Raw genomic sequence first — 27,243 nt, 5'->3', positions numbered from 1 at the left:
AGCTCTCTCGTGATGATACCTTCTCCCTGCGTAAGAACTTCCGGACCATGATCAGGGCTCCATTTAGCCTTCCTTTCAATAAGCTAAATCGATGTAGGGCATGCCTACACTTGCCATTTAAAGTGGAAAAAGTCCCTTTTTTGCGCAAAAAACGTGGGAGCGTCTACACTTGCTAATGATTCAGAAGTTTCACCACAAACAGAAAACCACCTCCACGAGAGGCGCACAGCTCTTACTGGTGATGCTTTTGCAGTGATGTGCAAGTGAAGACCCGTTCTTCCTGTTTACAGAGTTTTTAGCCTCCGGAGGATATCCTACAGGGCCTAGGTGACCACTCAGGCCAGCAGCTCCGCTGCTTTGACGCCAGGTAAACAGACGTCCACCCCTCCCCTGTAAACTCCCAAGAATTTAGAAACTCCCCTTCCTGGTTTCTTGGGAAGTGCTCACTTATCTGGCCAGGTGACAATGGCTGCTCCACGACAAACGATCCCCTGCTTGGAGCAATGCTGAGCTACTGGAGTTGATCAGTGTTTGGGGACAGGACGCTGTGCAGGGACCCAGGATGCCCTGTGATCACCTCCCTCCCCCTTCCCATAAGACCTATCATCAAACTGGAGAGAGCTGCACTGTGGGATAGCTGCTCTTGTCCGCGATGGAAGTGCTGCAAACGTGAACGCTCTCGGATGCCTGTGAAAGTGAGTGAGGACACAAACCAGGGCTTTTCTTTCACTGGTGAACCTAACAGCGCAAAAACGCTGCAAGTATAGACATAGCCTCAGCTCTTTAAGAGTCCTGCATGTTTTCCAGACTATTGATCGTTCTTATGGCTCTTCTCAGACCCCCTTCTCGCCACCAGTGTAAAATCTGGGCCTAGATCAGGCCGACGCAAAACTAAGATCTCTGAGTACTCAGACCCCAAGCCACATCTGTTCACTGCTGTGGCTGAGCCCAGGACCCTCACCCCGGTTAATACAGCAGTGAACAAACGGGACCTTTTATGCTTGCAGTTTTGGTGTGCGGGAAATCTCTGTACCTCGGTACTGGTACAGCCCTGGGGCCGTTGTTTCTGAGCACCAAAAGCAGGTGCTTCTACTGAGCACATGTCTGTTCTCTTCAGGTCCTTCTTTATTTTTCAGTCCTCACAGGCGTGCTCTGCTCCCCCGAGCGGAGCCTGCCAGTTAAGATGCTGCTTACTCCCTTCTTCCAGATGTTAGGGAGGCTGTTAAGCAAGACTTACTTCTGATCTCCACAGTACCCCCCAGACGTCCCCCATTTCCTGCCCCCTTTCCTTTGCTGACAGTCCTCTAGCCCAGGGGTCTCAAACATGCGGCCCGCGGGCCGCATGCGGCCCGCGGAGCTCTTCCCTGCGGCCCGCGGAGCTCCCCAGGGGAGCTCCGCAGGGGCCCCCAAGAGAAAAGCGGAGAGCCTCGGCGCATAGAGCGCCGAGTCTCCGTCCGAGCGCCTGAGCCCCGCCCCGATCCGAGCCGCGTGGGGAGGGGGCGGGGCTGGGAGCTCTGGGCTGAGCGCTGCGCTCGGCGTGGAGCTCCCAGCCCCGCCCCCTCACCACACGGCTCTGAGCGGGACCGCCGGAGACGCGCTCGGGTAAGGGGGGGGGGGGGGAAGCGGGACCCGCCGGGGCCGGGCCGGGGGAAGGGAAGCGGGACCCGCCGGGGCCGGGCGGGGGGGGGAAGGGAAGCGCTCAGGGCTGGGGCAGAGGATTAGGGTGCGGGGGGATGAGGGGTTCATGATGTGGGGGCGCTCAGGGCTGGGGCAGAGGATTAGGGTGCGGGGGGATGAGGGGTTCATGATGTGGGGGCGCTCAGGGCTGGGGCAGAGGATTAGGGTGCGGGGGGATGAGGGGTTCATGATGTGGGGGCGCTCAGGGCTGGGGCAGAGGATTAGGGTGCGGGGGGATGAGGGGTTCATGATGTGGGGGCGCTCAGGGCTGGGGCAGAGGATTAGGGTGCGGGGGGATGAGGGGTTCATGATGTGGGGGCGCTCAGGGCTGGGGCAGAGGATTAGGGTGTGGGGGGATGAGGGCTCTGGCTGGGGCTGAGGATTAGGGTGCAGGGTCCTAGTGCCTGCCCTCCGCCAGTACTGGCAAGGCAGGCTTCCCTTACCCTGAGCCTCTCCAACCCCAAACCCTCAGCCCCAGCCAGAGCCCTCATTCCCCCCGCACCCTAATCCTCAGCCCCAGCCCTGAGCACCCCCACATCATGAACCCCTCATCCCCCTGCACCCTAATCCTCTGCCCCAGCCAGAGCCCTCATTCCCCCCGCACCCTAATCCTCAGCCCCAGCCCTGAGCGCCCCCACATCATGAACCCCTCATCCCCCTGCACCCTAATCCTCTGCCCCAGCCAGAGCCCTCATTCCCCCCGCACCCTAATCCTCAGCCCCAGCCCTGAGCACCCCCACATCATGAACCCCTCATCCCCCCGCACCCTAATCCTCTGCCCCAGCCCTGAGCGCCCCCACATTATGAACCCCTCATCCACAGCCCTCACCCCACACTCCAAACCTCTGCCCTAGCCCTGAGCCCCCTCACATCATGAACCCCTCATCCACAGCCCTCACCCCACAGCCCAACCCTCTTCCCTAGCCCTGAGCCCCCTCGCATCATTAACCCCTCATCCACAGCCCTCACCCCACAGCCCAACCCTCTTCCCTAGCCCTGAGCCCCCTCCTGCATCATGTACCCCTCGCCCTCAGCCCCACAGCCCTCACCCTGCACTCCCTCCTATCCCCAAACTCCGTCCCAAAGCCTGCACCCCCACCCCCTGCCGCAGCCTGGAGCCTGCATCGAGCACAGAGCCTGCATCCAGACCCCCTCCCCCACCCAAACTCCCTCCCAGAGCCTTAGGCAGTAAATCTAAGTGCGTGTTTTGTCCTTTGAGTGAGGTGCATTACTGAGTGTATATATTTATTAAAACTGCGCGCGCTTAGGGGAGGAGGTGGAGAAGAGACAGGGCAGGGGCGGGGCCTCATGGAAGGGGTGGATTGGGGGTGGGGCCAGGGGCAGCAAGGGGGCGTGTCAGTGATGCGGCCCTCGGGCCAATGCACTAGTCCTCATGCGGCCCTCGGGGTCATTTGAGTTTGAGACCCCTGCTCTAGCCAGTGGTCATTCTATGTGATGGTGTCGTGTCCTCAAAATGATGAGTGTGATTGTAATAATTCTCCCCTTGCTGCGCCGCACCAGCCGCCTGGTGTCTTTGGATTGAACTGAGCAGCTGGCTCTGACTAGTGAGCTCAGATTTCAGTCAGTTTAAATGGAAATCCTTTTATTTAAAATCCCTGCTGGATCTCTCCTTGTCGCTGAGCAGGAAGGTGGTGGTTGGTCCTGATAGCCACCCAGTGTTCTCTGCTCTTGCTTCATGCGCTCGCTCTGTGTGCGGGTAGATGGCAGGCTGGGAATCCGGCCAGCCTGTTAAGAGACTGAATTCCCTTTGAATCCTGGCCCTTGGCTGCCTGAGTGGCCCAAGCCAGCTGTCTCCTCCTGGCTCAGATGGCTCTGCAGCAGCGTAACTGTCCTGCTGAGGTGCTCAGGGTTTGTGTCTCTGCCTTGCTGTGCCCCCTGCAGTGACCCAGACGTTTTACTGCAAGCCCCTTGGGGGGCTGTACTCCCTGCCCTACCTGATGGACCGGCTGAGCGAGGACTCCGAGGCCCTGAGCTGGGCCGAGTGGTGGGAGCTGCTCTTCTTCGTGAAGAAGCTAGACCCACATGAGCAGCAGGAGGTCGCCCAGCTCATCCGGCAGTACCAGGAGGAGCAGGTGTGGGACGGGATGGTGCAGGGGAGGGAGAAGGACCTGGGAGGAATAGGGAACTGGGAGGTGAGATACCATGGAGCGAAGCGGGAGAACAGGTGAGATGGGAGTGGATGGGGGCAGCAGGGATGGAGTGGAACAGGGAACTGGGGAGCCTTGGGAAGAGCGGAGCAGACTGGGTGGGGAGATTGAACTGTGGGAGTAAGTGGAGATGGCGGGGGGGGGGGGGCGCATGTTGGGGGGGGCCAAGAACTGTGGGTGGAACAGAGGAAGGAGAACGAAAGAGGAGACCAGCTCTGCCCAGGCCCGGGTAGAGAAACTGTGTCCAGCAGACTCTGGATGGCAGGTCACAGGCATGGGAAGATGCTGTCAGCAGCCACTCGGACATCGATCTAGGACAAGAGAATTGGGCTTGTTTGGTTCTGGCTGGCCTGGGGATATCCTGGTGTAGGGTCGGTTCTGGCTGACCTGGGGATATCCCGGTTGGACAAGCCCAGGGTTGGGTTGGTTCTGGCTGGTCTAGGGACATCCCGGTTGGACTAGCCCATTCTGGGTCGGTTCTGGCTGGCCTGGGGACATCCCAGTTGGACTAACCCGGTGTGAGTTCAGTTCTGGCTGGCCTGGGGACATCCTGGTGTGGGGTCGGTTCTGGCTGACCTGGGGATATCCTGGTTGGACTAGCCCAGGGTTGGGTCGGTTCTGGCTGGTCTAGGGACATCCCGGTTGGACTAGCCCATTCTGGGTCGGTTCTGGCTGCCTTGGGGATATCCCGGTTGGACTAGCCCAGGGTTGGGTTGGTTCTGGCTGGTCTAGGGACATCCCGGTTGGACTAGCACATTCTGGGTCGGTTCTGGCTGGCCTGGGGACATGGGCCTGCTGAGCATTAACCCAGGCCCTGCATTTCCAGCTGTCGGAGCTGGATGAAGAAGCCCTGATCCAGCTGTCGGTACCGGTGGAGCTGGCCCAGAAAGTGCTGCGGGTGCTGAGCAAGCAGTGCCAGGGCTGCACCCTGAGTGACCTGCACAGCTCCCATGTCTACAGCAAGTACTTCCTCCGCCCAGCGGGGGTTCAGCCGGGCGGCCTGGGGCTGGACTCAGCCCCCTCGGAGTGCGCCGAATCCCTGGTGTCCAAGAAACCAAAGAAAGACCCTCCCACCGCCAGAGTGCCTGCCCCCGCCCCGGCCCCCCCGGAGAAATCCGACTGCCAGCTGTTCAGCGAGCTGCTGCGAGCGGAGGGGCTGCCCTGCCCGGAGATGGCGGAGGAGAAAGCCAAGGGTACGTGCCGGCCGGGGAGGGAGCTGCACGCGGCGGTGCTGGGTGCTGGGCTGTAGCTAAAGAGGGTCCCTGCAGGCCAAGGGGGGTCTGGGCAGGGGAGACCCAGCGACTGGCTCGGGGAGGGGTGGGGCAGAGGGGCGATCCGGGGGGTGGGGAAGCGCCGCGGGGAGGGGCTGGCTGGAGGGCTCGTGGGGCAGCCGCGGGTTGACGGGTGTTTTGGTCCTGGCCAGTGTTGTGCAGCGTGAAGGGGTCGGGGAAGAAGAGCTCGTTGGAGAGGATTGCAGAGGTGGTGGAACTGATCCAGAGGTCCAGCTCCGAGGTGGGGCTGCAGCTGGCTGGGCTCCGGTTCATTATCAAGACCCTGGAGGAGGAGGCCGGGCGAGAGCGGCAGGTCATCAAACCCGAGGGGGGACTCACCATCAGGTCAGTTCTCTGGTGGGTCCTCTGAGCGTGCCCAGACCTGGAGATGGCCGGCCAGTGCCACCCTGGGGAGACGGGGCAGGAAAACCAGCTGCTCCTGTCTGCAGGGGCCGGCTGGTGGCGGGTGTCTGTCTCTGGCGCGGGCATTACCCGTGGGTGAGGTTTCTATTAGAGCAGTGCCAGGGGTGCCAGTCAGGGCTGGGCGCCTGGGCTGTGCTCAGGATCCTGGCTCCAGAACCTTACGGTCTAGCTACAGCAACGTACAAAGGGGGGTGGGGGTGGGGGGGCAACAGATCCATGTCACCGATTGTACGGCCAGCAGGGACCATTGTGATTGGCTGGGCTGATCCTGTGCATCGCGCAGGCCAGAGAGCGTCACCCCGTCACTCCTGCCTGGGACTGAAGTCTCCTGGGTTAGTGGCCCATGGAGCCCAGTAGGTGGTGGGCTTTGGGCAGATGGCCCCTCCCAGCGTAGCGACCACAAGCCGTAGAAGACCTGCCCCATCCCTGGGAAGCTGGTCCCATGGCCGGTCACCCTCCCTGGTAAACAGGTCTCTGATTTCCCGTTTGAACTTTGCGGTGGTTCTCCTTCCACCTCTGTCTGCTGGATCGAAGAGCCCCCGTGTCAGCAGGGTTCTCCCCAGGCAGGTGCCTACAGACTGCGAGCAGATCTCCTCCCCCTTCGGCCGAGGAGCTGCCTGGATCCAGCTGCTTTAGTCGCTTGTTGTGAGGCAGGTTTTCCAGCCCTGGGTGTTTGCAGCTCGTTTCTGACCCCGTCCGGTAGCCCTGTACCAAGTGCGGACACCGGCCGACCAAGGGCTGACGATCATGATGCGCAAGGACCTTTCTGGGGAGAAAACACTAGTGCTGACGGGCCCGTTAGTCTAGCAGAGATGGGCAGAGCTGAAGCCAGACACATGCCTGTGAGGCGTAAGGCCCAGATGTTTACCAGGGAGGGTGATGAGCTGGAAGAAACTCCCAGGGATAGCTGGAAATCAAACCTGGCTGCCCTGCTGGGGCTCCTGTGAGGGTCTGGGAAGTGGGGGATGTGGTGGGGCCAGGAGGGGTGGGAGGCCCGTAGGGGGCCCGGGGATCTGGTTTCTGGGCCAGAGCTGACCTGGAGCCACGCAGCAGGTCAGTCCCCGGTTGCCCAAGCCCGGCTCCTCACCCGCCCGCAGGGAGAAGCTGGTGAAGATGCTGGTGGAGCTGCTGACCAACCAGGTGAAGGAGAAGCTGCTGGTGGTGCTGGCGCTCCGCCTGCTCTGCGTGCTGATGGCCAAGTACGACTGGCGCGTGCTCTTTGCCACGGAGGGCGGGGTGCGTGCCGTGCTGGCCTGCATGCAGGAGTACGCCCCCTCGGCGCTGGTCCAGCAGGCCGGCCTGGCGGTGAGTGTGCGCCGGCAGCCGCGGGGCCGGGCATCTCTCGGCGGGAGGGAGAAGTGCGGCTCCCGGGGGAGGTGGTGGCTGTAGTGGGCTTAGGTGGGGACATGCCGGGATCCTGCGTGGGAGAGGGCGGGATGGGGTGGCCAGTGGCAGGATCCCAGGGGGATGCCAGGATGCGTTGGGCGGCCTCGTGTTCTGGGCCCGGGGCTGGGGCTGGCGCTGCCAGCTCTCCTCCCTGACCGGCTCCCTTGGCCTCCCAGGCTCTGAAGGTGCTGGTGGGCGCCGGGACCTGCGAGCTGGTGGGTGCCAGCGAGAAGCCCTATCCCCTGAACCACGCCGATGCCCCGATGATGTGGGAGATCTTCGCCAGCATCGGCTCCGCCTCCAGCAAGGACTCGGACAGCCTGCTCTGCGCCCTGCCTGCCGCCATCCGCACCATGCAGGGCACCGCTGGGTATGGGGGCTGAGCGGGGTCGTTTCCGGGGGGCAGCTCCCTGGAGGCTCTGGGGGGTGTCTGGCCGGGGGGGGCCCTTGCTGCAGGGGGGCCGTCGCCCCACAGCCCCCCCGGGGAGGAGCAGCGGCTGGTGCCCGCGGGCGCTCACCCTGGCGCTCTGTCCCACAGGGCCTCGTCGGCCGTGCAGAACGGCCTGCTGGTGGCCGGCCTGCTGATCGACAGCCACCGGGGCCTGGCCGAGCAGCTGGTGAGCTGTGACCTCCCCTCGGCCCTGCAGAGCTGCTGCCAGGGGGGCCAGGGCCACGCCAACGAGACGCTGGCCCAGATCGCGCTCAGCCGCCTGGCGGAGCACAAGCTCCCCGTGAACCTGGACACGGCAGGTACGGAGCCCCCCCACCCCCAACCCCCCGCGACAGCCCCTGTCTGAGGATGTGGGGACGGCAGGTACGGAGCCCCCCCAACCCCCCGCGACAGCCCCTGTCTGAGGATGTGGGGACGGCAGGTACAGAGCCCCCCCGCCCCCGCGACAGCCCCTGTCTGAGGATGTGGGGACGGCAGGTACGGACCCCCCCGCCCCCGCGACAGCCCCTGTCTGAGGATGTGGGGATGGCAGGTACAGAGCCCCCTGCCCGCCCCACCCCATCCCCGCCTACGAGCCTGAGGACGGCTCCTACACAGCGCTGCCCCACATACACAGCTCCCCCCACTCCACCCAGCCCCTGTCTGAGAGCCTGGGGACGGCAGGTACAGCACCCCCCCAGCCCCGCGACAGCCCCTGTCTGAGGATGTGGGGACGGCAGGTACGGAGCCCCCCAACCCCCCGCGACAGCCCCTGTCTGAGGATGTGGGGACGGCAGGTACGGAGCCCCCTGCCCCCCCCGCGACAGCCCCTGTCTGAGGATGTAGGGACGGCAGGAACGGACCCCCCCACCCCCGCGACAGCCCCTGTCTGAGGATGTGGGGACGGCAGGTACGGAGCCCCCCACCCCCGCGACAGCCCCTGTCTGAGGACGTGGGGACGGCAGAGCCCTCTGCCCGCCCCGCCCCCACCTACGAGCCTGAGGACGGCTCCTACGCAGCGCTGCCCCACATACACAGCTCCTCCCCCTCCACCCAGCCCCTGTCTGAGAGCCTGGGGACGGCAGGTACGAAGCCCCTCCCACCCCCGCGACAGGCCCTGTCTGAGAGCCTGGGGATGGCAGGTACAGCGCCCCATGCACTCCCTCCCCCATCCACCCTTGCAGCCCCTGCCCAGCCCCGCCCCGCCTACAAGCCTGGGGACGGCAGGTACGGAGCCCCCTGCCCCCCCCCCAGCCCCATCTGAGAGCCCGAGGACGGGGTTCAGAGCACCTGGCACCCTCAGCCCCACACTGCCTGTGAGCGGGCAGCCGGCGGGGTGCAGTGCCCGGCCCGGCCCCACGGCTCTCTCCCTGTGGCAGAGACGGGCTCAGCCCCACACTGCCTGCGAGCGGGCAGCCGGCGGGGTGCAGTGCCCGGCCCCACGGCTCTCTCCCTGTGGCAGAGGCGGGCTCAGCCCCACACTGCCTGCGAGCGTGCAGCCGGCGGGGTGCAGTGCCCGGCCCCATGGCTCTCTCCCTGTGACAGAGGCGGGCTCAGCCCCACACTGCCTGCGAGCAGGCAGCCGGCGGTGTGCAGTGCCCGGCCCCACGGCTCTCTCCCTGTGGCAGAGGCGGGCTCAGCCCCACACTGCCTGCGAGCGGGCAGCCGGCGGGGTGCAGTGCCCGGCCCCACGGCTCTCTCCCTGTGGCAGAGGCGGGCTCAGCCCTGGAGCTGAAGGACGTGGACGTGCAGACGCTGCTGGGCCGCCTGCAGGAGGGCAGCCTCTCCAAGGAGCTGGTGCTGGCCCTGGAACGCTGCGTCTGCGACGAGGCCGGGCCCGAGAGCGAGGGGGCCGCGGCCCTGCGGGACCCCCAGCACTTCCTGCTGCTGCTGCGCAGCCTGGAGCAGCTGGGGGCCGAGAAGGCCGTGCAGCTGGGGACCCTCCGGTGAGTGTGGGGCGCGCCGGGTCCGCGGAGACACTGGTTGAGGAGGAGGGGCCCAGGAATCCTGGGGTGACACCGGGGGGGTAAGGAGGAGGCTGGGGATCCTCGGGTGACACTGGTGGGGGAAGGGGGTGGTGGGGTCCTTGTGACACTGGTGGGGGAGGAGGGGGCCAGGGAGCCTCTGGTGACAGTAGGGGAAGGGGGCGGCCGGGGATCTGTGGGTTGTACTGCAAGTGTGTGGCTGGGATGTCCCAGGTTGGAATGGGAGCCAGTGCAGGGGCCTGTCTGATTGGGGCTGTCTGGGGGTGGGGGTGGCTGTTTTGGGGGTCAGGGTTGGTTGGGGCGGGGGTGGGGGTGGCTGTTTTGGGGGTTAGGGTTGGTTGGGGCTGTCTGGGGGTGGGGGTGGCTGTTTTGGGGGTGAGGGTTGGTGTGAGCTTACTGGGGGTGGCTGTTTTGGGGTGTCAGGGTGGGGTGGGGGTGGGGGTGGCTGTTTTGGGGGGTCAGGGTTGGTTGGGGCTGTCTGGGGGTGGGGGTGGCTGTTTTGGGGGGTCAGGGTTGGTTGGGGCTGTCTGGGGGTGGGGGTGGCTGTTTTGGGGGTCAGGGTTGGTTGGGGCTGTCTGGGGGTGGGGGTGGCTGTTTTGGGGGGTCAGGGTTGGTTGGGGCTGTCTGGGGGTGGGGGTGGCTGTTTTTGGGGGTCAGGGTTGGTTGGGGCTGTCTGGGGGTGGGGGTGGCTGTTTTGGGGGGTCAGGGTTGGTTGGGGTGGGGGTGGCTGTTTCAGGGGTCAGGGTGGGTTGGGGCTGTTTGGGGGTGGGGGTGGCTGTTTTGGGGGTCAGGGTTGGTTGGGGCTGTCTGGGGGTGGCTGTTTTGGGGGTCAGGGTTGGTTGGGGCTGTCTGGGGGTGGCTGTTTTGGGGTGTCAGGGTTGGTTGGGGCGGGGGTGGGGGTGCTGTTTTGGGGGTCAGGGTTGGTTGGGGCTGTCTGGGGGTGGCTGTTTTGGGGGGTCAGGGTTGGTTGGGGCTGTCTGGGGGTGGGGGTGGCTGTTTCGGGGGTCAGGGTGGGTTGGGGCTGTCCTGAGGCGGGGTGTGTGGGGTCAGTTGGGGTTTCCCGAGGTGAGGGGGTGGGCTGGGAGTTGGGGCTGCCCCCAGGCAGTGGGGAGGGATGGGGTGAGGGTGGGGGGCCTGTCATGGGGTGAGCGTGGCCCGTGCAGCCAGAGGGCCGGGCACACGGGGAATCGGGGCACTGGCAGCCGCTGGCCTCTCCCCTCAGGCCCCACCTTCCCCGTCTCTTGTGCAGGATTTTGAACAAGCTCCTGGACAGTTACCAGGAGGAGGCGCTGCCCTGGCACGAGAGCATCGAGCCCTGTCTGTCCTCCATGAGCGCCCCCAGCACCGAGCGGGAGGTGAGGGGCCGGGGGGCCCTGCTTACCTGTCGGGGGTGGGGAGGCCGGGGGCAGGGAGGGGCTCCTGGCTCGGCCCCAGTTACGGGCTGGCGGCAGGAATCGCTGGCGAAGTCTCTGCCCGGTGCCCTGGCTCCTAACGGCCCTGATCTGCGCCAGGCCTGTGCCCGGGAAGCTGGGCCTGTGGCCCTTTACCCAGCGCCCCCGGCCAGGGCTGGGGCCTGTCTCTGCTCTGTCAGACTCCAGCCCGGGCACCGCAGGAGCTGCGAGCGCCCCGCCCCAGGGAGCTGCGCTCCCCATAGACCAGGCGGGCGGGGGCGACTGGCCCAGGGAGAGCAGGGCAGGGGCAGGGGTGGGACTAGAAGCAGGTCTCCTGGCTCCCAGGCCGGTGCCCCAACCCCCAGGCCGCGCTGCTCCCTCTGCAGGCCGTGCAGGAGTTCGTTCGCTTCCTCCACCGCCTGGCCACCACCACCAAGGACTGTGCCGTGGTGATGTGCCGCCTGGGCACCAAGGAGGCCCTGTCCAAAGCCCTGGACAAGCACAACTCCAACCTGCTGCTGGGGTCGGAGCTGCGGGACCTGGTGAGCGACTGTGAGAAATACGCCAGCCTCTATCAGAAGCTGACCACCAGCATCCTGGCCGGCTGCATCCAGGTGAGGGGTGGGGTGGGCGTCCTGACCCCGCCCAGGTGACCGGGGGCTCTGCCATGGGGGAGACCTCCCCCCACCGCCTGGGGCGGCCTGGCCGCTGGGTGGGTGGCACCTCTGCAGCATGCCGGGGCGCGACAGCCGGGGGTCCCAGGCTGTCTCTGGAGGGAGGGGGGCAGGTTGTCTGTCTGTGGGGAGGGGTTGGTGGCCTGGCGGGAGGGAGGGAGGGAGGGGGGGACTTTCCCCCGGGTGCAGCCTGGACTCCTGGGTCCCCTTAGCTCTCCTGCCTGGGATGCCTGTTACCCTGCTGGGAACAGCAGCCCGTCCCTGCTCTGCTCACTGCCAGCCCCCAGCACGTCGTCACTGCCAGCTGTGCCCAGCCGTCCATGAATTACGTACAGGGCGACACCCGCAGAGCCCCCGCCCCAGCCTTGCTCCCCAGAAATGTGCCTCCTGCACTGCGCCGAACCCTCCCGGGCAGCGTAAGCTCCTCGCTCCTCATTCCAGCTCTGGGAGGGATCATGCGCCAGCCTTCGTTGCCTCAAGCAGAGGTTTCCCAAACACGGGTTTGGATAGAGCCATGAAACAAGTCTGTTACCCAGAGCGGGGGGATTTGGAGTGACCGCAGGCGGGACAGGCAGAACTGGGCACAACAGGAATACAAACTAGTAGGTTTCAAAGCATAAGAAGGAGTTTTTCTCCCCAGCAACTGCAGCACATTTCACAGGCTGCGTCTTTTCCCAGCCTGGGACCTCTCCCCCCTTTGTTCAACTCCTTGTGCGTCGTCGTCGTCATGAGCAGAGAGATGGACAGAGGAGAGGGGTGGCCAGGGACATTTTCCCCCTTTCTTATACTCCTGCCCTTTGTGCTGGAAACCTCCTTGCTGGGTCCTGGGGTCGGGCCGGGCTGTTGTGTACGTCAGCTCCAAACTGCCCTCCTGATGAATTGTGACTTGTTTCCCTCCGCTCCCCCCCAGCTGGTGAATGTCTGATTTGGTACTTTGGGACTTGGCTGGCGTGCCAGGGTGTCTTTGACTCTGAACAATTAGTTTGTGGGCGTTACCCAAAATGGCACCGTATTTCAGTAACAGTCATGCAGTAACGTCTCATAGCTTTACACACACTGTTGTTACACACATCTTAACAGGACAATGATATTCAGCGGTTTATGAATTTTCAAATGATCCCTCACAAGTCGTACCTTGTACAAAATATAACCATATACAAGTGGTGACCATGGGGTACGGGTGTCACAGAGGTGGGTGGTCTCTGGAAGGGGTGACCAGGGAGTGGTCTGCAGGCGGGGAGAGGGGTTGGTGGTCTCTGGAAGGGGTGACCAGGGAGTGGTCTGCAGGCGGGGAGGGGGGTTGGTGGACTCTGGAAGGGTGTGGGCAGGCAGGGGGTGATGGTGTGTGAAGTGGGGGGAGTGGCCATGGGGCAGAGGCTCTCTCTGGACCCAGTTCACTCAGTTCCCCCCTCCCCACCTGTGGGGCTGTGTTCCTCGGGGGCTGGTTGCTGCCCGGGGTCCAGCGATCGGGCAGTGGGGGAGGGCTGCCAGGTCCCTCCCCCCATTGACGGTTTGCGTCCCTCTCTTCCAGATGGTGCTGGGTCAGATTGAGGAGCATAGACGGAGTCACCAGCCCATCAACATCCCCTTCTTCGACGTCTTCCTGCGCAACCTCTGCCAGGGTCAGTGCTGGGGGCGTCGCCCGGGGCCCCTCTGCTCCAGCTGTGCCCCCGCCAGGGTGGCCCCCCAGCTCCCTTCAGCGCTGTCCCCTCTCCCTGCAGGCTCCAGCGTGGAAGTGAAGGAGGACAAGTGCTGGGAGAAGCTGGAGGTTTCCTCGAACTCCCACCGAGCCAACAAGCTGACGGACAGGAACCCCAAGACCTACTGGGAGTCCAACGGCAGCACCGGCTCGCACTACATCAACATCTACATGCACCGCGGCGTGGTGGTCAGGTGTGTGTGTGGGGGGCTGTGGGTACTGGCCCCCGGGGGGGGGTATGGCTGTGTGTGCCAGGTGGCAAAGAGCATGTCCTGGGGGTGGGGGTGGGATCAGGTGGGCAGGGGGGTGGCTGGCTGCCCAGGGTGTCCCAGGAGTGGGGGTGGGATCAGGCGGGCAGGGGGGTGGCTACCCACCCAGGGTGTCCCAGGAGTGGGGGTGGGATCAGGTGGGCAGGGGGGTGGCTACCTACCCAGGGTGTCCCGGGGGTGGGGGTGGGATCAGGTGGGCAGGGGGGTGGCTGGCTGCCCAGGGTGTCCTGGGGATGGGGGTGGGATCAGGTGGGCAGGGGGGTGGCTACCCACCCAGGGTGTCCCAGGAGTGGGGGTGGGATCAGGTGGGCAGGGGGGTGGCTGGCTGCCCAGGGTGTCCAGGGGATGGGGGAGGGATCAGGTGGGGGGGGGGCTGGCTGCCCAGGGTGTCCCGGGGGTGGGGGTGGGATCAGGTGGGGGGCGGGGGGGGGGCTGCCCAGGGTGTCCCGGGGGTGGGGGTGGGATCAGGTGGGCAGGGGGGTGGCTACCCACCCAGGGTGTCCCGGGGGTGGGATCAGGCGGGCAGGGGGGTGGCTGGCTGCCCATGCTGTCCCGGGGGTGGGGAAGGGATCAGGTGGGTGGGGGGGAGTTGGGCCCAGGTAACAATTTGGCGACGGGGGGCAGGGTGCCCGAGGTGGCACAGGGGAGCTGCACATGCTGTCCCCTGGCTGGGGTGGGTTCCCTTCCCAGGAGCCAGCCATGCAGGGACCTCGTCTGTGTCCCCGGGCGCCATACGCCCTGCTGGGATGGCTGTCGGCACTGTGGGCCCAGAGCAATGCAGCGCCAGGTGCAGCCCCAGGAGCTGGGCTCAGGGGCTCCCGTTAGGACTGGCGGCCATGGGGGGTTGTGAGCCCGCGGGTGGACGTGCCCCTCGGGACAGGCACCATAGGCTCAGGCCTGGAGCACAGCCCAGAAATGGGCCGGTGCCGACGCTGTGGCTCTCCCCGGCTGCAGGCAGATGAGCCTGCTGGTGGCCAGCGAGGATTCCAGCTACATGCCGGCCCGGATCGTGGTCATGGGAGGAGAGAACCCGGCCAGCATCAGCACCGAGCTCAATACGGTGAGTGTGGGCCAGGCCGCCCCGGACAGGAGAGGGGGCGCTGCAGGGGGTGGGGGGATCCTGGGGCTTGGGGGCTCCCTAGCAGGGCGGGCGCAGGCTGAGAGCTTCCCACCTGCCAGCGCCCCCCTCTGCTGGTCAGCGTGGAGCTGGGGCAGCCCGGCCCAGGCCGGTGGGGGCACGACTGCCTTGGAATTGGGGCAGGCAGCAGCCGAGGTGCGGGGAGTCGCCAGCCCCAGGCCTGTAGGCTCTGTCCTGGCGGGCACGTCACCAGCCTCTCCTAGGCGGGCAGGAGCAGGGCAGGGCCCCGGGCTCAGGGTCCGTCTCCAACGCTGGCCAGGAGCAGCTGCTCCAGGGGGAGGGGCAAGACCCCCCAGTGGCCAAGTCCCGGCTTCTCCTCCTGTCCTGCTCCTCGTCCGCCCCGTGCAGGCCTGGCACCGCCTGCCTTGTCCCAGCGGCTCCCCTTCCTGCTGCGAGACCCTGCCGCCCTCCCGCCCTCTGCTTCCCCAGACCTGGTCCCCACCTGGCCCACGCCCGAGTGAGCTGCCCTGGGAAACCTCTGTCTGGCCGGGCCGGGTGCCTGGCTTGGGTTGTGCTAGGGTCTCCGCTGCACGGTGGCCATAGAGCAGAGGAGGGACCGAGAGGAGCCGCCTTCCGGCCCCCGAGGCAGCGCTGAGTCCCAGGAGGTCACTGGGGAGAGGCGTGGGGGTGGGCGGGGCAGACAGGCCGGCCGGCGCGTTCCTACTGGGAGCAGCATGTACATCGGGGCCGGCGGCCGGCTGGGTGTGCGGGGCGCTGGGCCTTTGCTTACAGTGATGGTGCTGGCACCAGCTCTCGGCACGGCCGGGCTCTTCCTTAAAGCCGCAGCTCCTGGGGCCAGGTGATTCCATGAGAATCTCGCCTGTGACTTCCCGAGTGAGGCTCCAGCCCCCCCCGCTGCAGAGAAAAGCTGGAAATTGGGACCTGCCCCCAGCTCCAAACCCAGTGGATGGGCCTGATCTGGGGCTGGCGGTGCTGGGAACCTGCTCGGCTGGCTGCGTGCGGACGGAGCAGGATCGGTTGCTGGGCACTGGGAGCAGGGTGTGACGCTGGGCTGGGAGCCCGAGGGGTACGCCGGGAGATCTGCGTCTCACTCGCACGGGCCCCTGGGCTGTGGCTGTCGGCCAGTTCCCGTGCCCGGCGGCACCCCTGCATCCCCATCGGCTCTGGTCTCTGCGGCCGCTCCCGGTGGCTTGACGGCAGCTCCTGAGCGCGGTGGAGCTCCCAGGGGCTGGTCTCCCGGTGGCCCTGCCGGGAGGGAGCAGCAGGGAGCGGTGGAGAGGTCTGGCGCGTCTGACTGCTCCAGCAGAGCCGTGGTTTCTGTGATCTCCCCAGGTGTGGCTGGGAGGGGCCCTGGGGCTGCCTGACGGAGCGGCGGAGGCTTTGCTGGCTAGTCCCGTCCCTACTGGGAGGCCACTTACGTCCCAGCTGCTGGTCGTCTCCTTGCCCCGTCCCTGTGGGGCCCGTGTTCCTGCACGCCGCTAACCCCACCCACGGCTTCGCTTCCCGTAGCTCTGGGGGCTGGGCCTGGACAACACTCCCGGGGGCGGGGCGGGGCGGGATCTCTGTGTCCTGACGGCTTGCGGCTCTCCCGACCCCCCAGGTGAACGTCATGCCCTCGGCCAGCAGAGTGATCCTCCTGGAGAACCTGACCCGCTTCTGGCCCATCATCCAGATCAAGATCAAGCGCTGCCAGCAGGTGGGTGCGCTGGCGGGCCCCCGACAGGTTCGCTCACAGGGACCCCCTTGGGACTGTCACCTGATGTGCTGAATTACCTCTGGGCCCGTTTTCCCTGCCAGCTTGGGACTCCAGAACCCTGCCTTGTAGAGCCAGACACGCCAGCCTGCTGCAACCCGACCCAGGGTCTGGGCCACACCCCCAAAGCTACAGACTTAACTGAAAACAGCTCAGCAGGTTCCCTGTCTCCAGCGCCCAGACCCCAATGGGGAAACCCCAAATAAATCCGTTTTACTCCCCATAAAACTTGTGTAGGGTAAACGTATAAATTGTCTGCCCTGTATAACACTGATAGAGACACATGCACAGCTGTTTGCTCCCCCAGGGATTAATCACTTACTCTGGGTTTATTAATAAACAAAAGTGATTTTATTAAGTATAAAAAGTAGGATTTAAGTGGTTTCAAGTAATAACAGACAGACCAAAGTCACCAAGCAAAAACCTAATACACTAAGAAACTGATTACAGGTTATATCTCACCCTCAGAGATGTTCCACTAAGCTTCTTTCACAGGTTAGACTCCTTCCTAGTCTGCTCCAGTCCTTGTTGGTCCCAGCAGACATCTCGGGTGGTCAGCAGGGGCTTTCTCCTGACCGGCAGCTCCTTTTGTCCTGCTCCACCCCCTCTTGTAGCTTTGGCACAAGGCGGGAATCCTTTGTCTCTGGGTCCCCACCCCTCCTCCTAAATGGAAAAGTACCAGATTCAAGATGGATTCCAGTATCATGTGACATGGTCACTTGTCACTGTAAGACCCCCAGTCTCCATTCCCCATGGGCTCGCCCACATGTACACAGGTAAATAAACCATTTACAGCTGATTGTCCTAGTCACTGGGAGCCATCACGATTCTAAACCACCATTAATGGCCCACACTTTGCATAATTACAACAGGACCTCAGAGTTATACTTCATATTTCTGGCTTCAGATCCAAGAATGATCCATGCGTACACGTAGGAGGGTCATAGTCGCAGGTTATAAGCTCTGTTCGGATACCTTACAAGAGACCTTTTGCATACAGCATATTCCAGTTACATCACAGTCGCACTCATAAGCATATTTCCATAAAACGTCACCCCCCGGTCCCTGTGTGCGGCCGAGCCGGGCCCTGGCCTCCCTCGCCCCCCGCAGGGCCTCTATGGGCAGCGAGAGGCCTGGCCAGGGGGGCCCTGCGGGGAGTCGCTCGGCCTGGCGGGCCCGCGTCTAACCGGGGAGGTTTGTGCCCTGTGCAGGGTGGCATTGACACGCGTGTGCGTGGCATCGAGATCCTGGGGCCCAAGCCCACCTTCTGGCCGATCTTCAAGGAGCAGCTGTGCCGGCGCACGTACCTGTTCTACACCACCCAGGCGCACACGTGGTGCCAGGAGATCGCGGACGAGCGCATGCAGCTGCTGCAGCTCTTCAACCGGTGAGGCCTGTCCCCGGGGTCCCCCCAGCGCTGAGCAGAGCCCCGGGCAGTGCCCTGCCCCGTTTGTGTCTGTACCCGGGGTCCCCCCAGCGCTGAGCAGAGCCCCGGGCAGTGCCCTGCCCCATTTGTGTCTGTACCCGGGGTCCCCCCAGCCCTGAGCAGAGCCCCGGGCAGTGCCCTGCCCCGTGTGTGTCTGTACCCGGGGTCCCCCCAGCGCTGAGCAGAGCCCCGGGCAGTGCCCTGCCCCATGTGTCTGTACCCAGCATCCCCCCAGCGCTGAGCAGAGCCCCCGGCAGTACCCTGCCCCGTGTGTCTGTACCCGGGGTCCCCCCCAGCGCTGAGCAGAGCCCCGGGCAGTGCCCTGCCCCATGTGTCTGTCCCCGGGGTCCCCCCCAGCGCTGAGCAGAGCCCCGGGCAGTGCCCTGCCCCGTGTGTGTCTGTACCCGGGGTCCCCCCAGCGCTGAGCAGAGCCCCGGGCAGTGCCCTGCCCCGTGTGTCTGTCCCCGGGGTCCCCCCAGCGCTGAGCAGAGCCCCGGGCAGTGCCCTGCCCCGTGTGTGTCTGTACCCGGGGTCCCCCCAGCCCTGAGCAGAGCCCCGGGCAGTGCCCTGCCCCGTGTGTCTGTACCCGGCGTCCCCCCAGAGCTGAGCAGAGCCCCCGGCAGTGCCCTGCCCTGTGTGTGTCTGTCCCCGGGTCCCCCCCAGCGCTGAGCAGAGCCCCGGGCAGTGCCCTGCCCCGTGTGTCTGTCCCCGGGGTCCCCCCCAGCACTGAGCAGAGCCCCGGGCAGTGCCCTGCCCCGTGTGTGTCTGTACCCGGGGTCCCCCCCAGCGCTGAGCAGAGCCCCGGGCAGTGCCCTGCCCCGTGTGTCTGTCCCCGGGGTCCCCCCCAGCGCTGAGCAGAGCCCCGGGCAGTGCCCTGCCCCGTGTGTGTCTGTACCAAGCGTCCCCCCCAGCGCTGAGCAGAGCCCCGGGCAGTGCCCTGCCCCGTGTGTGCCTGTACCCAGCGTCCCCCCAGAGCTGAGCAGAGCCCCCGGCAGTGCCCTGCCCCGTGTGTGCCTGTACCCAGCGTCCCCCCAGCGCTGAGCAGAGCCCCGGGCAGTGCCCTGCCCCGTGTGTGTCTGTACCCGGGGTCCCCCCCAGCGCTGAGCAGAGCCCCCGACAGTGCCCTGCCCTGTGTGTCTGTACCCGGGGTCCCCCCCAGCGCTGAGCAGAGCCCCGGGCAGTGCCCTGCCCTGTGTGTCTGTACCCGGGGTCCCCCCCAGCGCTGAGCAGAGCCCCGGGCAGTGCCCTGCCCCGTGTGTGTCTGTACCCGGGGTCCCCCCCCAGCGCTGAGCAGAGCCCCGGGCAGTGCCCTGCCCCGTGTGTCTGTCCCCGGGGTCCCCCCAGCGCTGAGCAGAGCCCCGGGCAGTGCCCGGCCCTGTGTGTGTCTGTACCCGGGGTCCCCCCAGCGCTGAGCAGAGCCCCGGGCAGTGCCCTGCCCCGTGTGTCTGTCCCCGGGGTCCCCCCCCAGAGCTGAGCAGAGCCCCGGGCAGTGCCCTGCCCTGTATGTGTCTGTACCCGGGGTCCCCCGCAGCCCTGAGCAGAGCCCCGGGCAGTGCCCTGCCCTGTGTGTGTCTGTACCCGGCGTCCCCCCCAGCGCTGAGCAGAGCCCCGGGCAGTGCCCTGCCCCGTGTGTCTGTACCCGGGGTCCCCCCAGCGCTGAGCAGAGCCCCGGGCAGTGCCCTGCCCCGTGTGTGTCTGTACCCGGGGTCCCCCCCAGCGCTGAGCAGAGCCCCGGGCAGTGCCCTGCCCTGTGTGTGTCTGTACCCGGCGTCCCCCCCAGCGCTGAGCAGAGCCCCGGGCAGTGCCCTGCCCTGTGTGTCTGTACCCGGGGTCCCCCCAGCGCTGAGCAGAGCCCTGGGCAGTGCCCTGCCCCGTGTGTCTGTACCCGGCGTCCCCCCCAGCGCTGAGCAGAGCCCCGGGCAGTGCCCTGCCCCGTGTGTCTGTACCCGGCGTCCCCCCCAGCGCTGAGCAGAGCCCCGGGCAGTGCTCTGCCCTGTGTGTCTGTACCCGGGGTCCCCCCAGCGCTGAGCAGAGCCCTGGGCAGTGCCCTGCCCCGTGTGTCTGTACCCGGCGTCCCCCCCAGCGCTGAGCAGAGCCCCGGGCAGTGCCCTGCCCCGTGTGTCTGTCCCCGGGGTCCCCCCAGCGCTGAGCAGAGCCCCGGGCAGTGCCCTGCCCCGTGTGTCTGTACCCGGCGTCCCCCCCAGCGCTGAGCAGAGCCCCGGGCAGTGCCCTGCCCCGTGTGTCTGTACCCGGCGTCCCCCCAGAGCTGAGCAGAGCCCCGGGCAGTGCCCTGCCCCGTGTGTGTCTGTACCCGGGGTCCCCCAGCCCTGAGCAGAGCCCCTGGCAGTGCCCTGCCCCGTGTGTCTGTCCCCGGGGTCCCCCCCAGCACTGAGCAGAGCCCCGGGCAGTGCCCTGCCCCGTGTGTCTGTCCCCGGGGTCCCCCCAGCACTCACCGGGGCCCCCAGCAGTGCCCTGCCCCGTGTGTGTCTGTACCCAGGATCTGCCCCCACGTCCTGGCAAGGCCCCAGGGCCCCACCAGTGACTGGCGCGGGTGTCTCTGCTGCTGCAGGCTGAACTGTGCCCTGCGGCACGAGCAGGTGTTCGCCGATCGCTTCCTTCCCGATGACGAGGCGGCCCAGGCTCTGGGCAGGACCTGCTGGGAGGCCCTAATCAATCCCTTGGTGCAGAGCATCACCAGCCCAGGTACCGGTTCCCCCTGCCCGGCTCCCCGCTGCCCCCAGCCCGCCCGGCCGACGGCTCAGCCTCCCCCTCTGGCCTTGCAGATCCCAGCGGCGTCAGCCCCCTGGCCTGGCTCCTGAGCGAGTACCTGGAGAACCTGGAGACGGGCCGACGCGCCAAGAGCCGCGCCACCATCTTCAACTCCCGCGTGCGGCGCCTGAGCCACCTGCTGGTGCACGTGGACCCCGGCAGCCCGGAGCCCGAGGAGCTGAGAGCCCCGGTCAAAGCCAGTAAGGGCCCCTCCCCCTGCCGGGCGTTGGGGCTGGTGCCAGGGTGGGGCTGGGGGAGGAGGCCCTGGGGTGCTGAGTGGGGAGAGGGGTCCCTACGGGTACGGGCTCTCCGGGCTGCCTGTTGCACGGGCCCTGGCGCTGAGCTGGGCGCGACCCTGTGTGTGCCCGATGCCCGCAGGCGGGGGGCCGTGGGAGCGCGCTCTGCGGGGCGGGCGGGCGGGCAGCCCCTGGGCCTGGCGTAGCAGAGGCTGGTCCTCAAGGCCCTGGGGCCGGGGGGGAGGAGACAGAGCCGGGGGGGCCCAGCCCAGCACTCAGAGCCGTGGGTCTGGTGCCCACAGGCAGAGCCGGCAGGTGCCAGACGCCCCTCTGCAAAGGCAGCCCAGTTGTAGGGGGCAGGGTCCCGGCCGGGCGTGGCTACTCCACTGCCCCGGGGTGCCTGGGGCTGGCTGGCTCCACCCCGCCCCGAGCTCCAGGCCCCGCCCTGCGCCCCCGCCCCCCCCCAGTGACCGTGTGGGGCTCAGCCGGGCCCATCCGGCTCCCGGCCACCCCTGCCGATTGCCAGCGAGCTGCCCTCCCCGGGGGAGCGCTGGGAGGGTCGGGCCCAGCCCTCGCCCCACAGGCGGCTTTGGGTCGGGGAGGGGGGTAGCGCTGGGGCTGCTCTCACGCCGGCCCCCCCTTGGCAGACGGGAAGAACGGGAAGAACAAGGAGACGAGCTCTGGGGCCGCCAAGGTGTCGGGGAAGAAGCCCAGCAGCATGACGGGGATTACGCAGTGCTGGAGGGGCGTGGTGCAGCAGCAGGTGTGTGCGGGGGAGGGGGCGTGGTGCAGCAGCAGGTGTGTGCGGGGGAGGGGGCGCGGTGCAGCAGCAGGTGTGTGTGGGGGCGGGGGCGCGGTGCAGCAGCTGGTGTGTGCGGGGGAGGGGGCGCGGTGCAGCAGCAGGTGTGTGCGGGGGAGGGGGCGCGGTGCAGCAGCAGGTGTGTGCGGGGGAGGGGGCGCGGTGCAGCAGCAGGTGTGTGCGGGGGAGGGGGCGCGGTGCAGCAGCAGGTGTGTGCGGGGGAGGGGCGTGGTGCAGCAGCAGGTGTGTGCGGGGGAGGGGGCGTGGTGCAACAGCAGGTGTGGGCGGGGGGGCGGGGCGGGGTGCAGCAGCAGGTGTGTGCTGGGGAGGGGCGTGGTGCAGCAGCAGCAGTGTGCGGGGGAGGGGGCGGGGTGCAGCAGCAGGTGTGTGGGGGGGTGGGGGGGTGGTGCCGCAGCTGGTGTGTGGGGGGGCGGGGGCGTGGTGCAGCAGCTGGTGTGTGCGGGGGAGGGGGCGTGGTGCAGCAGCAGGTGTGTGCGGGGGAGGGGGCGTGGTGCAGCAGCAGGTGTGTGCGGGGGAGGGGGCGTGGTGCAGCAGCAGGTGTGTGCGGGGGGGGGGCGTGGTGCAGCACCAGGTTTGGGCGGGGGGGAGGGGCGGGGTGCAGCAGCAGGTGTGTGCGGGGGAGGGGCGTGGTGCAGCAGCAGGTGTGTGCGGGGGAGGGGGCATGGTGCAGCAGCAGGTGTGGGCAGGGGGGAGGGGCGTGGTGCAGCAGCAGGTGTGGGCGGGGGGGAGGGGCGTGGTGCAGCAGCAGGTGTGTGCGGGGGAGGGGCGTGGTGCAGCAGCAGGTGTGTGCAGGGGGCGGGGCGTGGTGCAGCAGCAGGTGTGTGCGGGGGGGAGGGGCGTGGTGCAGCAGCAGGTGTGGGCGGGGGGAGGGGCGTGGTGCAGCAGCAGGTGTGGGCGGGGGGGGAGGGGCGTGGTGCAGCAGCAGGTGTGTGCGGGGGGGGAGGGGCGTGGTGCAGCAGCAGGTGTGGGCGGGGGAGGGGGTGTGGTGCAGCAGCAGGTGTGGGCGGGGGAGGGGCGTGGTGCAGCAGCAGGTGTGGGCGGGGAGGGGGTGACGGGGGAGGGGCGTAGAGCAGTAGGAGTGATGGAGGGGGGATGGGGGTGGGGGTTGTTGTGCTGTGTATCTGCTGCCCATCCCCCTCCCCACCCTGCATGGGGGTAGCAGGGCCCCCATCCACCTCTGTCTCTGTGGCACCTGCCCCAGGCCCAGGGACACTAGATGCGGAGGGCCCCACCCACGCCTGGCCCATCCTGTCCCCCTGGGGCCCTCCCCACCTTCAGGGCCCCACCCACGCACGGCCCACCCTGTACCCCCTGGGGCTGGCCAGCCCATCCCCACGGGCCCTCCCCACGCCTGTGACGTCCCTTTCCCCCCTCCCCCCCCCAGACACCTGTCCCCTCCCCGCCCCCAGCCTGTACCTCCCCCCCCGTAACCGTGCGCCGCCGGCCCCCGCACAGGTGAAGCGGTTCCTGGAGTCGGCGTGGCAGGGGCCGGACTTCGTGGAGCGGTACTGCCGCCTCTACCTGGGCCTGCGCAGCGCCATGGAGGAGCTGTTCGGGCAGCAGACGGCCTTCGCGCTGGCCCTGCGGCAGGGCTTCTCCGGGGGCCTGCTGCAGCTCTCCTTCCTGACGGCCATGCACGTGAGTGGGGGGCTGCGGGGGGCTGGCTGCCCTGGGGCACGAGCCTGGGCCCCAGCAGAGCTTCCAGCGCCTAGAGGCTGCTGAGCCCCCCGGCGTCGGCTCCGCCCAGCCACGCTCCTGGCTGCCCTCCGGGGTCTGAGGGGTCCCAGGTGCGTGGGGGTCTCTGCCAGTTAACCCCCCGCTCCTGCTCCTGCTCCAACAGGCCCCTCGCGCCCCCTTGCCCAGCGCCCAGACACGCCCGGAGCCTCTCCCCCATTCTGCCTCCCTGGCTCCACGTGGGGTGACCCCCCTCTCCGGAGACCGACCCCTCTGCAGGACTGTTCCCTCCCCCAGAGCCCCCCATCATGTGGGCATCCCCTGAGCTGCCGTGGGGACTCCCTGCCGTGGGGAGCCGCCCCGAGAAGGCCCCCTGGCAGCTGGCGCTCTCCCCGCAGGTGAGCGAGCAGTTCGCTCGCTACATCGACCAGCGGATCCAGGAGAGCCAGACGGACGCGGCCAACGTGGAGTCGCTGCACCGGCTGCAGCGGAGCCTGGAGCCCATCCTCTTCCTCTCCGGCCTGGAGCTCGCCAACACCTTCGAGCACTTCTACCGGTGAGGGGCTCCAGCCGCACCCCCCGCCCGGCCTGGGCTGCGTCTGGGGCCCCAGCCGCGCCCCCCGCCCGGCCTGGGCTGCGTCTGGGGCCCGTCGCGCCCCCCGCCCGGCCTGGGCTGTGTCTGGGGCCCCAGCCGCGCCCCCCGCCCGGCCTGGGCTGTGTCTGGGGCCCGTCGCGCCCCCCGCCCGGCCTGGGCTGTGTCTGGGGCCCGTCGCGCCCCCCGCCCGGCCTGGGCTGTGTCTGGGGCCCGTCGCGCCCCCCGCCCGGCCTGGGCTGTGTCTGGGGCTCCAGCCGCGCCCCCCCGCCCGGCCTGGGCTGCGTCTGGGGCCCGTCGCGCCCCCCGCCCGGCCTGGGCTGCGTCTGGGGCCCGTCGCGCCCCCCGCCCGGCCTGGGCTGCGTCTGGGGCCCGTCGCGCCCCCCGCCCGGCCTGGGCTGCGTCTGGGGCCCGTCGCGCCCCCCGCCCGGCCTGGGCTGCGTCTGGGGCCCGTCGCGCCCCCCCGCCCGGCCTGGGCTGCGTCTGGGGCACGTCGCGCCCCCCCGCCCGGCCTGGGCTGCGTCTGGGGCCCCAGCCGCGCCCCCGCCCGGCCTGGGCTGCGTCTGGGGCCCCAGCCGCGCCCCCCGCCCGGCCTGGGCTGCGTCTGGGGCCCGTCGCGCCCCCCGCCCGGCCTGGGCTGCGTCTGGGGCCCGTCGCGCCCCCCGCCCGGCCTGGGCTGCGTCTGGGGCCCGTCGCGCCCCCCGCCCGGCCTGGGCTGCGTCTGGGGCCCGTCGCGCCCCCCGCCCGGCCTGGGCTGTGTCTGGGGCCCGTCGCGCCCCCCGCCCGGCCTGGGCTGTGTCTGGGGCCCGTCGCGCCCCCCGCCCGGCCTGGGCTGTGTCTGGGGCCCGTCGCGTCAGCGGCTGCTGGTGCCTGGCTTGTCTTGGGGGCTCCCCAAAGTCCAGCCGGACCCCGGCCACCAGCCCCGAGCCGCCTGTGTGCCCAGCCGTGGGTTGCAGGGGGGCAGCAGGGCCCTGCAGGGCCCCCAGGCTGGGCCAGGCCAGGCCGCGGGCTCCACAGCGCGCGCCAGCTGCCGGCCGGCCGGGCCGCCCTGCTCCAGGCCATGGCAAAGGCATGGAGGGGCCTGGGGGGTCCGGGATGGAATTGGGGGGGGCTCGGCCCCGCCCTGACGCCGGCTGCCGTTGCAGGTATTACCTGGGCGACCGGCTCCTGGCCCAGGGGAACGTGTGGCTGGAACGGGCCGTCGTGGAGCAGATCGGGCTCTGCTTCCCCAATCGCTTCCCCCAGCAGATGCTGAGGAGCCTGAGCGCGTCGGAGGAGCTGCAGCAGCAATTCCACCTCTTCCAGCTGCAGCAGCTCGACAAGCGCCTGCTGGAGCTGGACGCGGGCCAGGAGGACGGGGTGAGAACCCCGGCGGGGAGGGGGGGTCTGCGCCGTGCCCCCTCCCTTCCTTAGGGGGCGGGGCAGGGTCTGCACTGTGCCCCCTCCCTTCCCCGGCGGGGAGGGGTCTGCACCGTGCCCCCTCCCTTCCTTGGGGGCGGGGCAGGGTCTGCACTGTGCCCCCTCCCTTCCTTGGGGGGTGGGGTGGGGTCTGCACCGTGCCCCCTCCCTTCCTTGGGGGGCAGGGCGGGGTCTGCACCGTGCCCCCTCCCTTCCTTGGGGGGCGTGGCAGGGTCTGCGCCGTGCCCCCTCCCTCCCCCGGAGGTGCTGCAGAGAGGCCCCTGGCGGGAGCCTGACCCCTGGCCCCCTGCTCCCGTCCCCAGGCGATGGAGGAGGAGCCGGCCGAGCCGGAGGAGGAGCCGGAGGTGAAGGTGCTGGCCCTGTCCCCACGCTGCTGGACCATCTCCCCGCTCTGCTACCTGGAGGATCCCAGCAGGTGTTTCCCGCGGCCCCTCGGGGGCTACTTGGCGCGGTTCGCCGACTTCTACACCAACAGTGAGGCTGGGGGCGGGGCTGGGGGGCGGTCACTGTGCCCCATGGTGGGGGCGGGGAGCGGCGTGTGACAGGGGAGGGAACCCGGGGGGGGGCTGTGGCTGGAGAGGGGTCACCGGGGCAGGGTGGGAACGGGGCTAGGCCAAGCAGTGGGGTGAGCTCCAGCCCCGCCTGGGGGCGTGTGGCTGGGGGGGCGTGTGGCTGGGGGGGGGGGGGGCGTGTGGCTGGCGGGGGGGGGCAGGGCAGCCCCGGCTGGCTCGGGGACCCCGCGGGCCCGGCGCTCTGGTGGCTCTGCTGGGACTGGCCGCGTCTCTTGCAGGTCAGAACCGGTTTGGCCTGGAGCACACGAAGCCGCGGCGCCTGCAGTGGACGTGGCTGGGCCACGCGGAGCTGCGGTTCGCGGGCAGCACCACCCTGCACGTCTCCACCCTGCAGATGTACATCCTGCTGGGCTTCAACAGCGCCCAGGTGGGACCCCCGCTCCCTCTGGGGGGTGGGACCCCGCACATGGGCACCAACCGCTCCTGTCCTTGCAGCACAGAGAGCTCCTTCCCCCCAGCTCATCCATATGGGGCAGAGACGGTCTGTTCTCCTCCCCGGGCAGACACCCCCCTTCCCTCTGTCCCTCCCCCCATGAGGCAGGGAATCCCCTCCACCCCCGAGCCCTGGGACTCTCATCTCCACAGCCCTGGTCCCTGCCCCCCCGTGGCCCAGGAGCTGCTGAGAAGCAGCTGCTGTGTCCCCTGGGTGGCTTGTGCCAGAGGAATCGTTGTTCTCTCTCTCCTCTGCCCCCCCATCCAGCCCCCCCTCAGATGGCCCCTCCCCCACAGGCCTCAACAACCTCGCCCCCCCCCATTCCACGGCCCCCAGAGACTTCGCCCCATTGCCCCCGCCCCTGGGCTGTGGCCCCCGAGCTGCCATGGCCCTGCCCCTGCGTGTTCACTTCCTGTCTCCTTTGCTCTGCAGGAAGTTGCTGTGGAGACCCTGGCCCAGGCCACGGGGCTGTCTCCTGTCCTGCTGAGCCACGCGCTGAAACCTCTGACGGGCGAGGCCGGGATCCTGACCCAGAGCCTGCCTCAGGGGGGTGCGTATGGGGGGACCGGGCGGGGGGGGGGGTTGAGCCCTGTCCCTGGGTGGTCCCTGAACAGGGGACCACAGATGGGGATGGAGCCCTGGAGCCCCTGCGCTGGGCCTGGTGGGGGGGGGGGGGTGGAGGGTTGGCTGGGCCCAGGGCAGGTGCCAGGGAGCCCGGGGCTCGTCTGTGAGCTGGAAGGGGGTTTGCGTCTGGAGGGGCCAGTCTCCAAGCAGGGCTGGCGGAGCGAGAACTGGTCTGGTGGGTGTGGAGGGGCTGGGGCTGGTCCCCTAGCAGGGCCGGGGGGGGGTGGGATATGGGGGGCCTGGGGCTGGTCCCCAAACAGGGCTGGGGGTGGAGTTCATGGGAGGGAGGGCACATGGAGGGGCTGGGGCTGCTCCCCCAGCAGGGCGGGGGGTGGGATATGTGTGGGGGGGGCATGGAGGCCTGGGGCTGCTCCCCCAGCAGGGCCGGGGGGTGGGATATGTGGGGGGGGCATGGAGGCCTGGGGCTGCTCCCCAAGCAGGGCCGGGGGGTGG

The 27,243-nt window shown here is 68.2% G+C and overlaps 1 protein-coding gene across 6 annotated transcripts in view; it reads left to right on the top strand.

The window, feature by feature from the left end:
- LOC123366186 (cullin-9-like) overlaps positions 1-27,243 on the top strand; it is a 66,286-nt gene that overhangs the window by 18,878 nt on the left and 20,165 nt on the right. For all 6 annotated transcript variants that reach the window (XM_045009394.1, XM_045009395.1, XM_045009398.1 and 3 more), the window contains 23 exons: positions 3,580-3,770; positions 4,672-5,038; positions 5,269-5,461; positions 6,637-6,844; positions 7,102-7,295; positions 7,464-7,675; positions 9,067-9,301; positions 10,590-10,695; positions 11,118-11,345; positions 12,937-13,027; positions 13,127-13,298; positions 14,328-14,433; positions 16,073-16,168; positions 17,437-17,612; positions 20,221-20,354; positions 20,435-20,620; positions 21,304-21,419; positions 22,932-23,114; positions 23,549-23,706; positions 24,888-25,101; positions 25,464-25,635; positions 25,952-26,100; positions 26,599-26,716. In XM_045009394.1, the coding sequence (XP_044865329.1) occupies positions 3,580-3,770; positions 4,672-5,038; positions 5,269-5,461; positions 6,637-6,844; positions 7,102-7,295; positions 7,464-7,675; positions 9,067-9,301; positions 10,590-10,695; positions 11,118-11,345; positions 12,937-13,027; positions 13,127-13,298; positions 14,328-14,433; positions 16,073-16,168; positions 17,437-17,612; positions 20,221-20,354; positions 20,435-20,620; positions 21,304-21,419; positions 22,932-23,114; positions 23,549-23,706; positions 24,888-25,101; positions 25,464-25,635; positions 25,952-26,100; positions 26,599-26,716 (4,005 nt within the window). The remainder of the gene's footprint in view (positions 1-3,579; positions 3,771-4,671; positions 5,039-5,268; positions 5,462-6,636; positions 6,845-7,101; positions 7,296-7,463; positions 7,676-9,066; positions 9,302-10,589; positions 10,696-11,117; positions 11,346-12,936; positions 13,028-13,126; positions 13,299-14,327; positions 14,434-16,072; positions 16,169-17,436; positions 17,613-20,220; positions 20,355-20,434; positions 20,621-21,303; positions 21,420-22,931; positions 23,115-23,548; positions 23,707-24,887; positions 25,102-25,463; positions 25,636-25,951; positions 26,101-26,598; positions 26,717-27,243) is intronic.

The sequence above is a fragment of the Mauremys mutica genome, chromosome 3 (genome assembly GCF_020497125.1).
Source record: "Mauremys mutica isolate MM-2020 ecotype Southern chromosome 3, ASM2049712v1, whole genome shotgun sequence".
NCBI lineage: Eukaryota > Metazoa > Chordata > Testudines > Geoemydidae > Mauremys > Mauremys mutica.
This window is presented reverse-complemented; position numbering and strand designations above follow the sequence as displayed.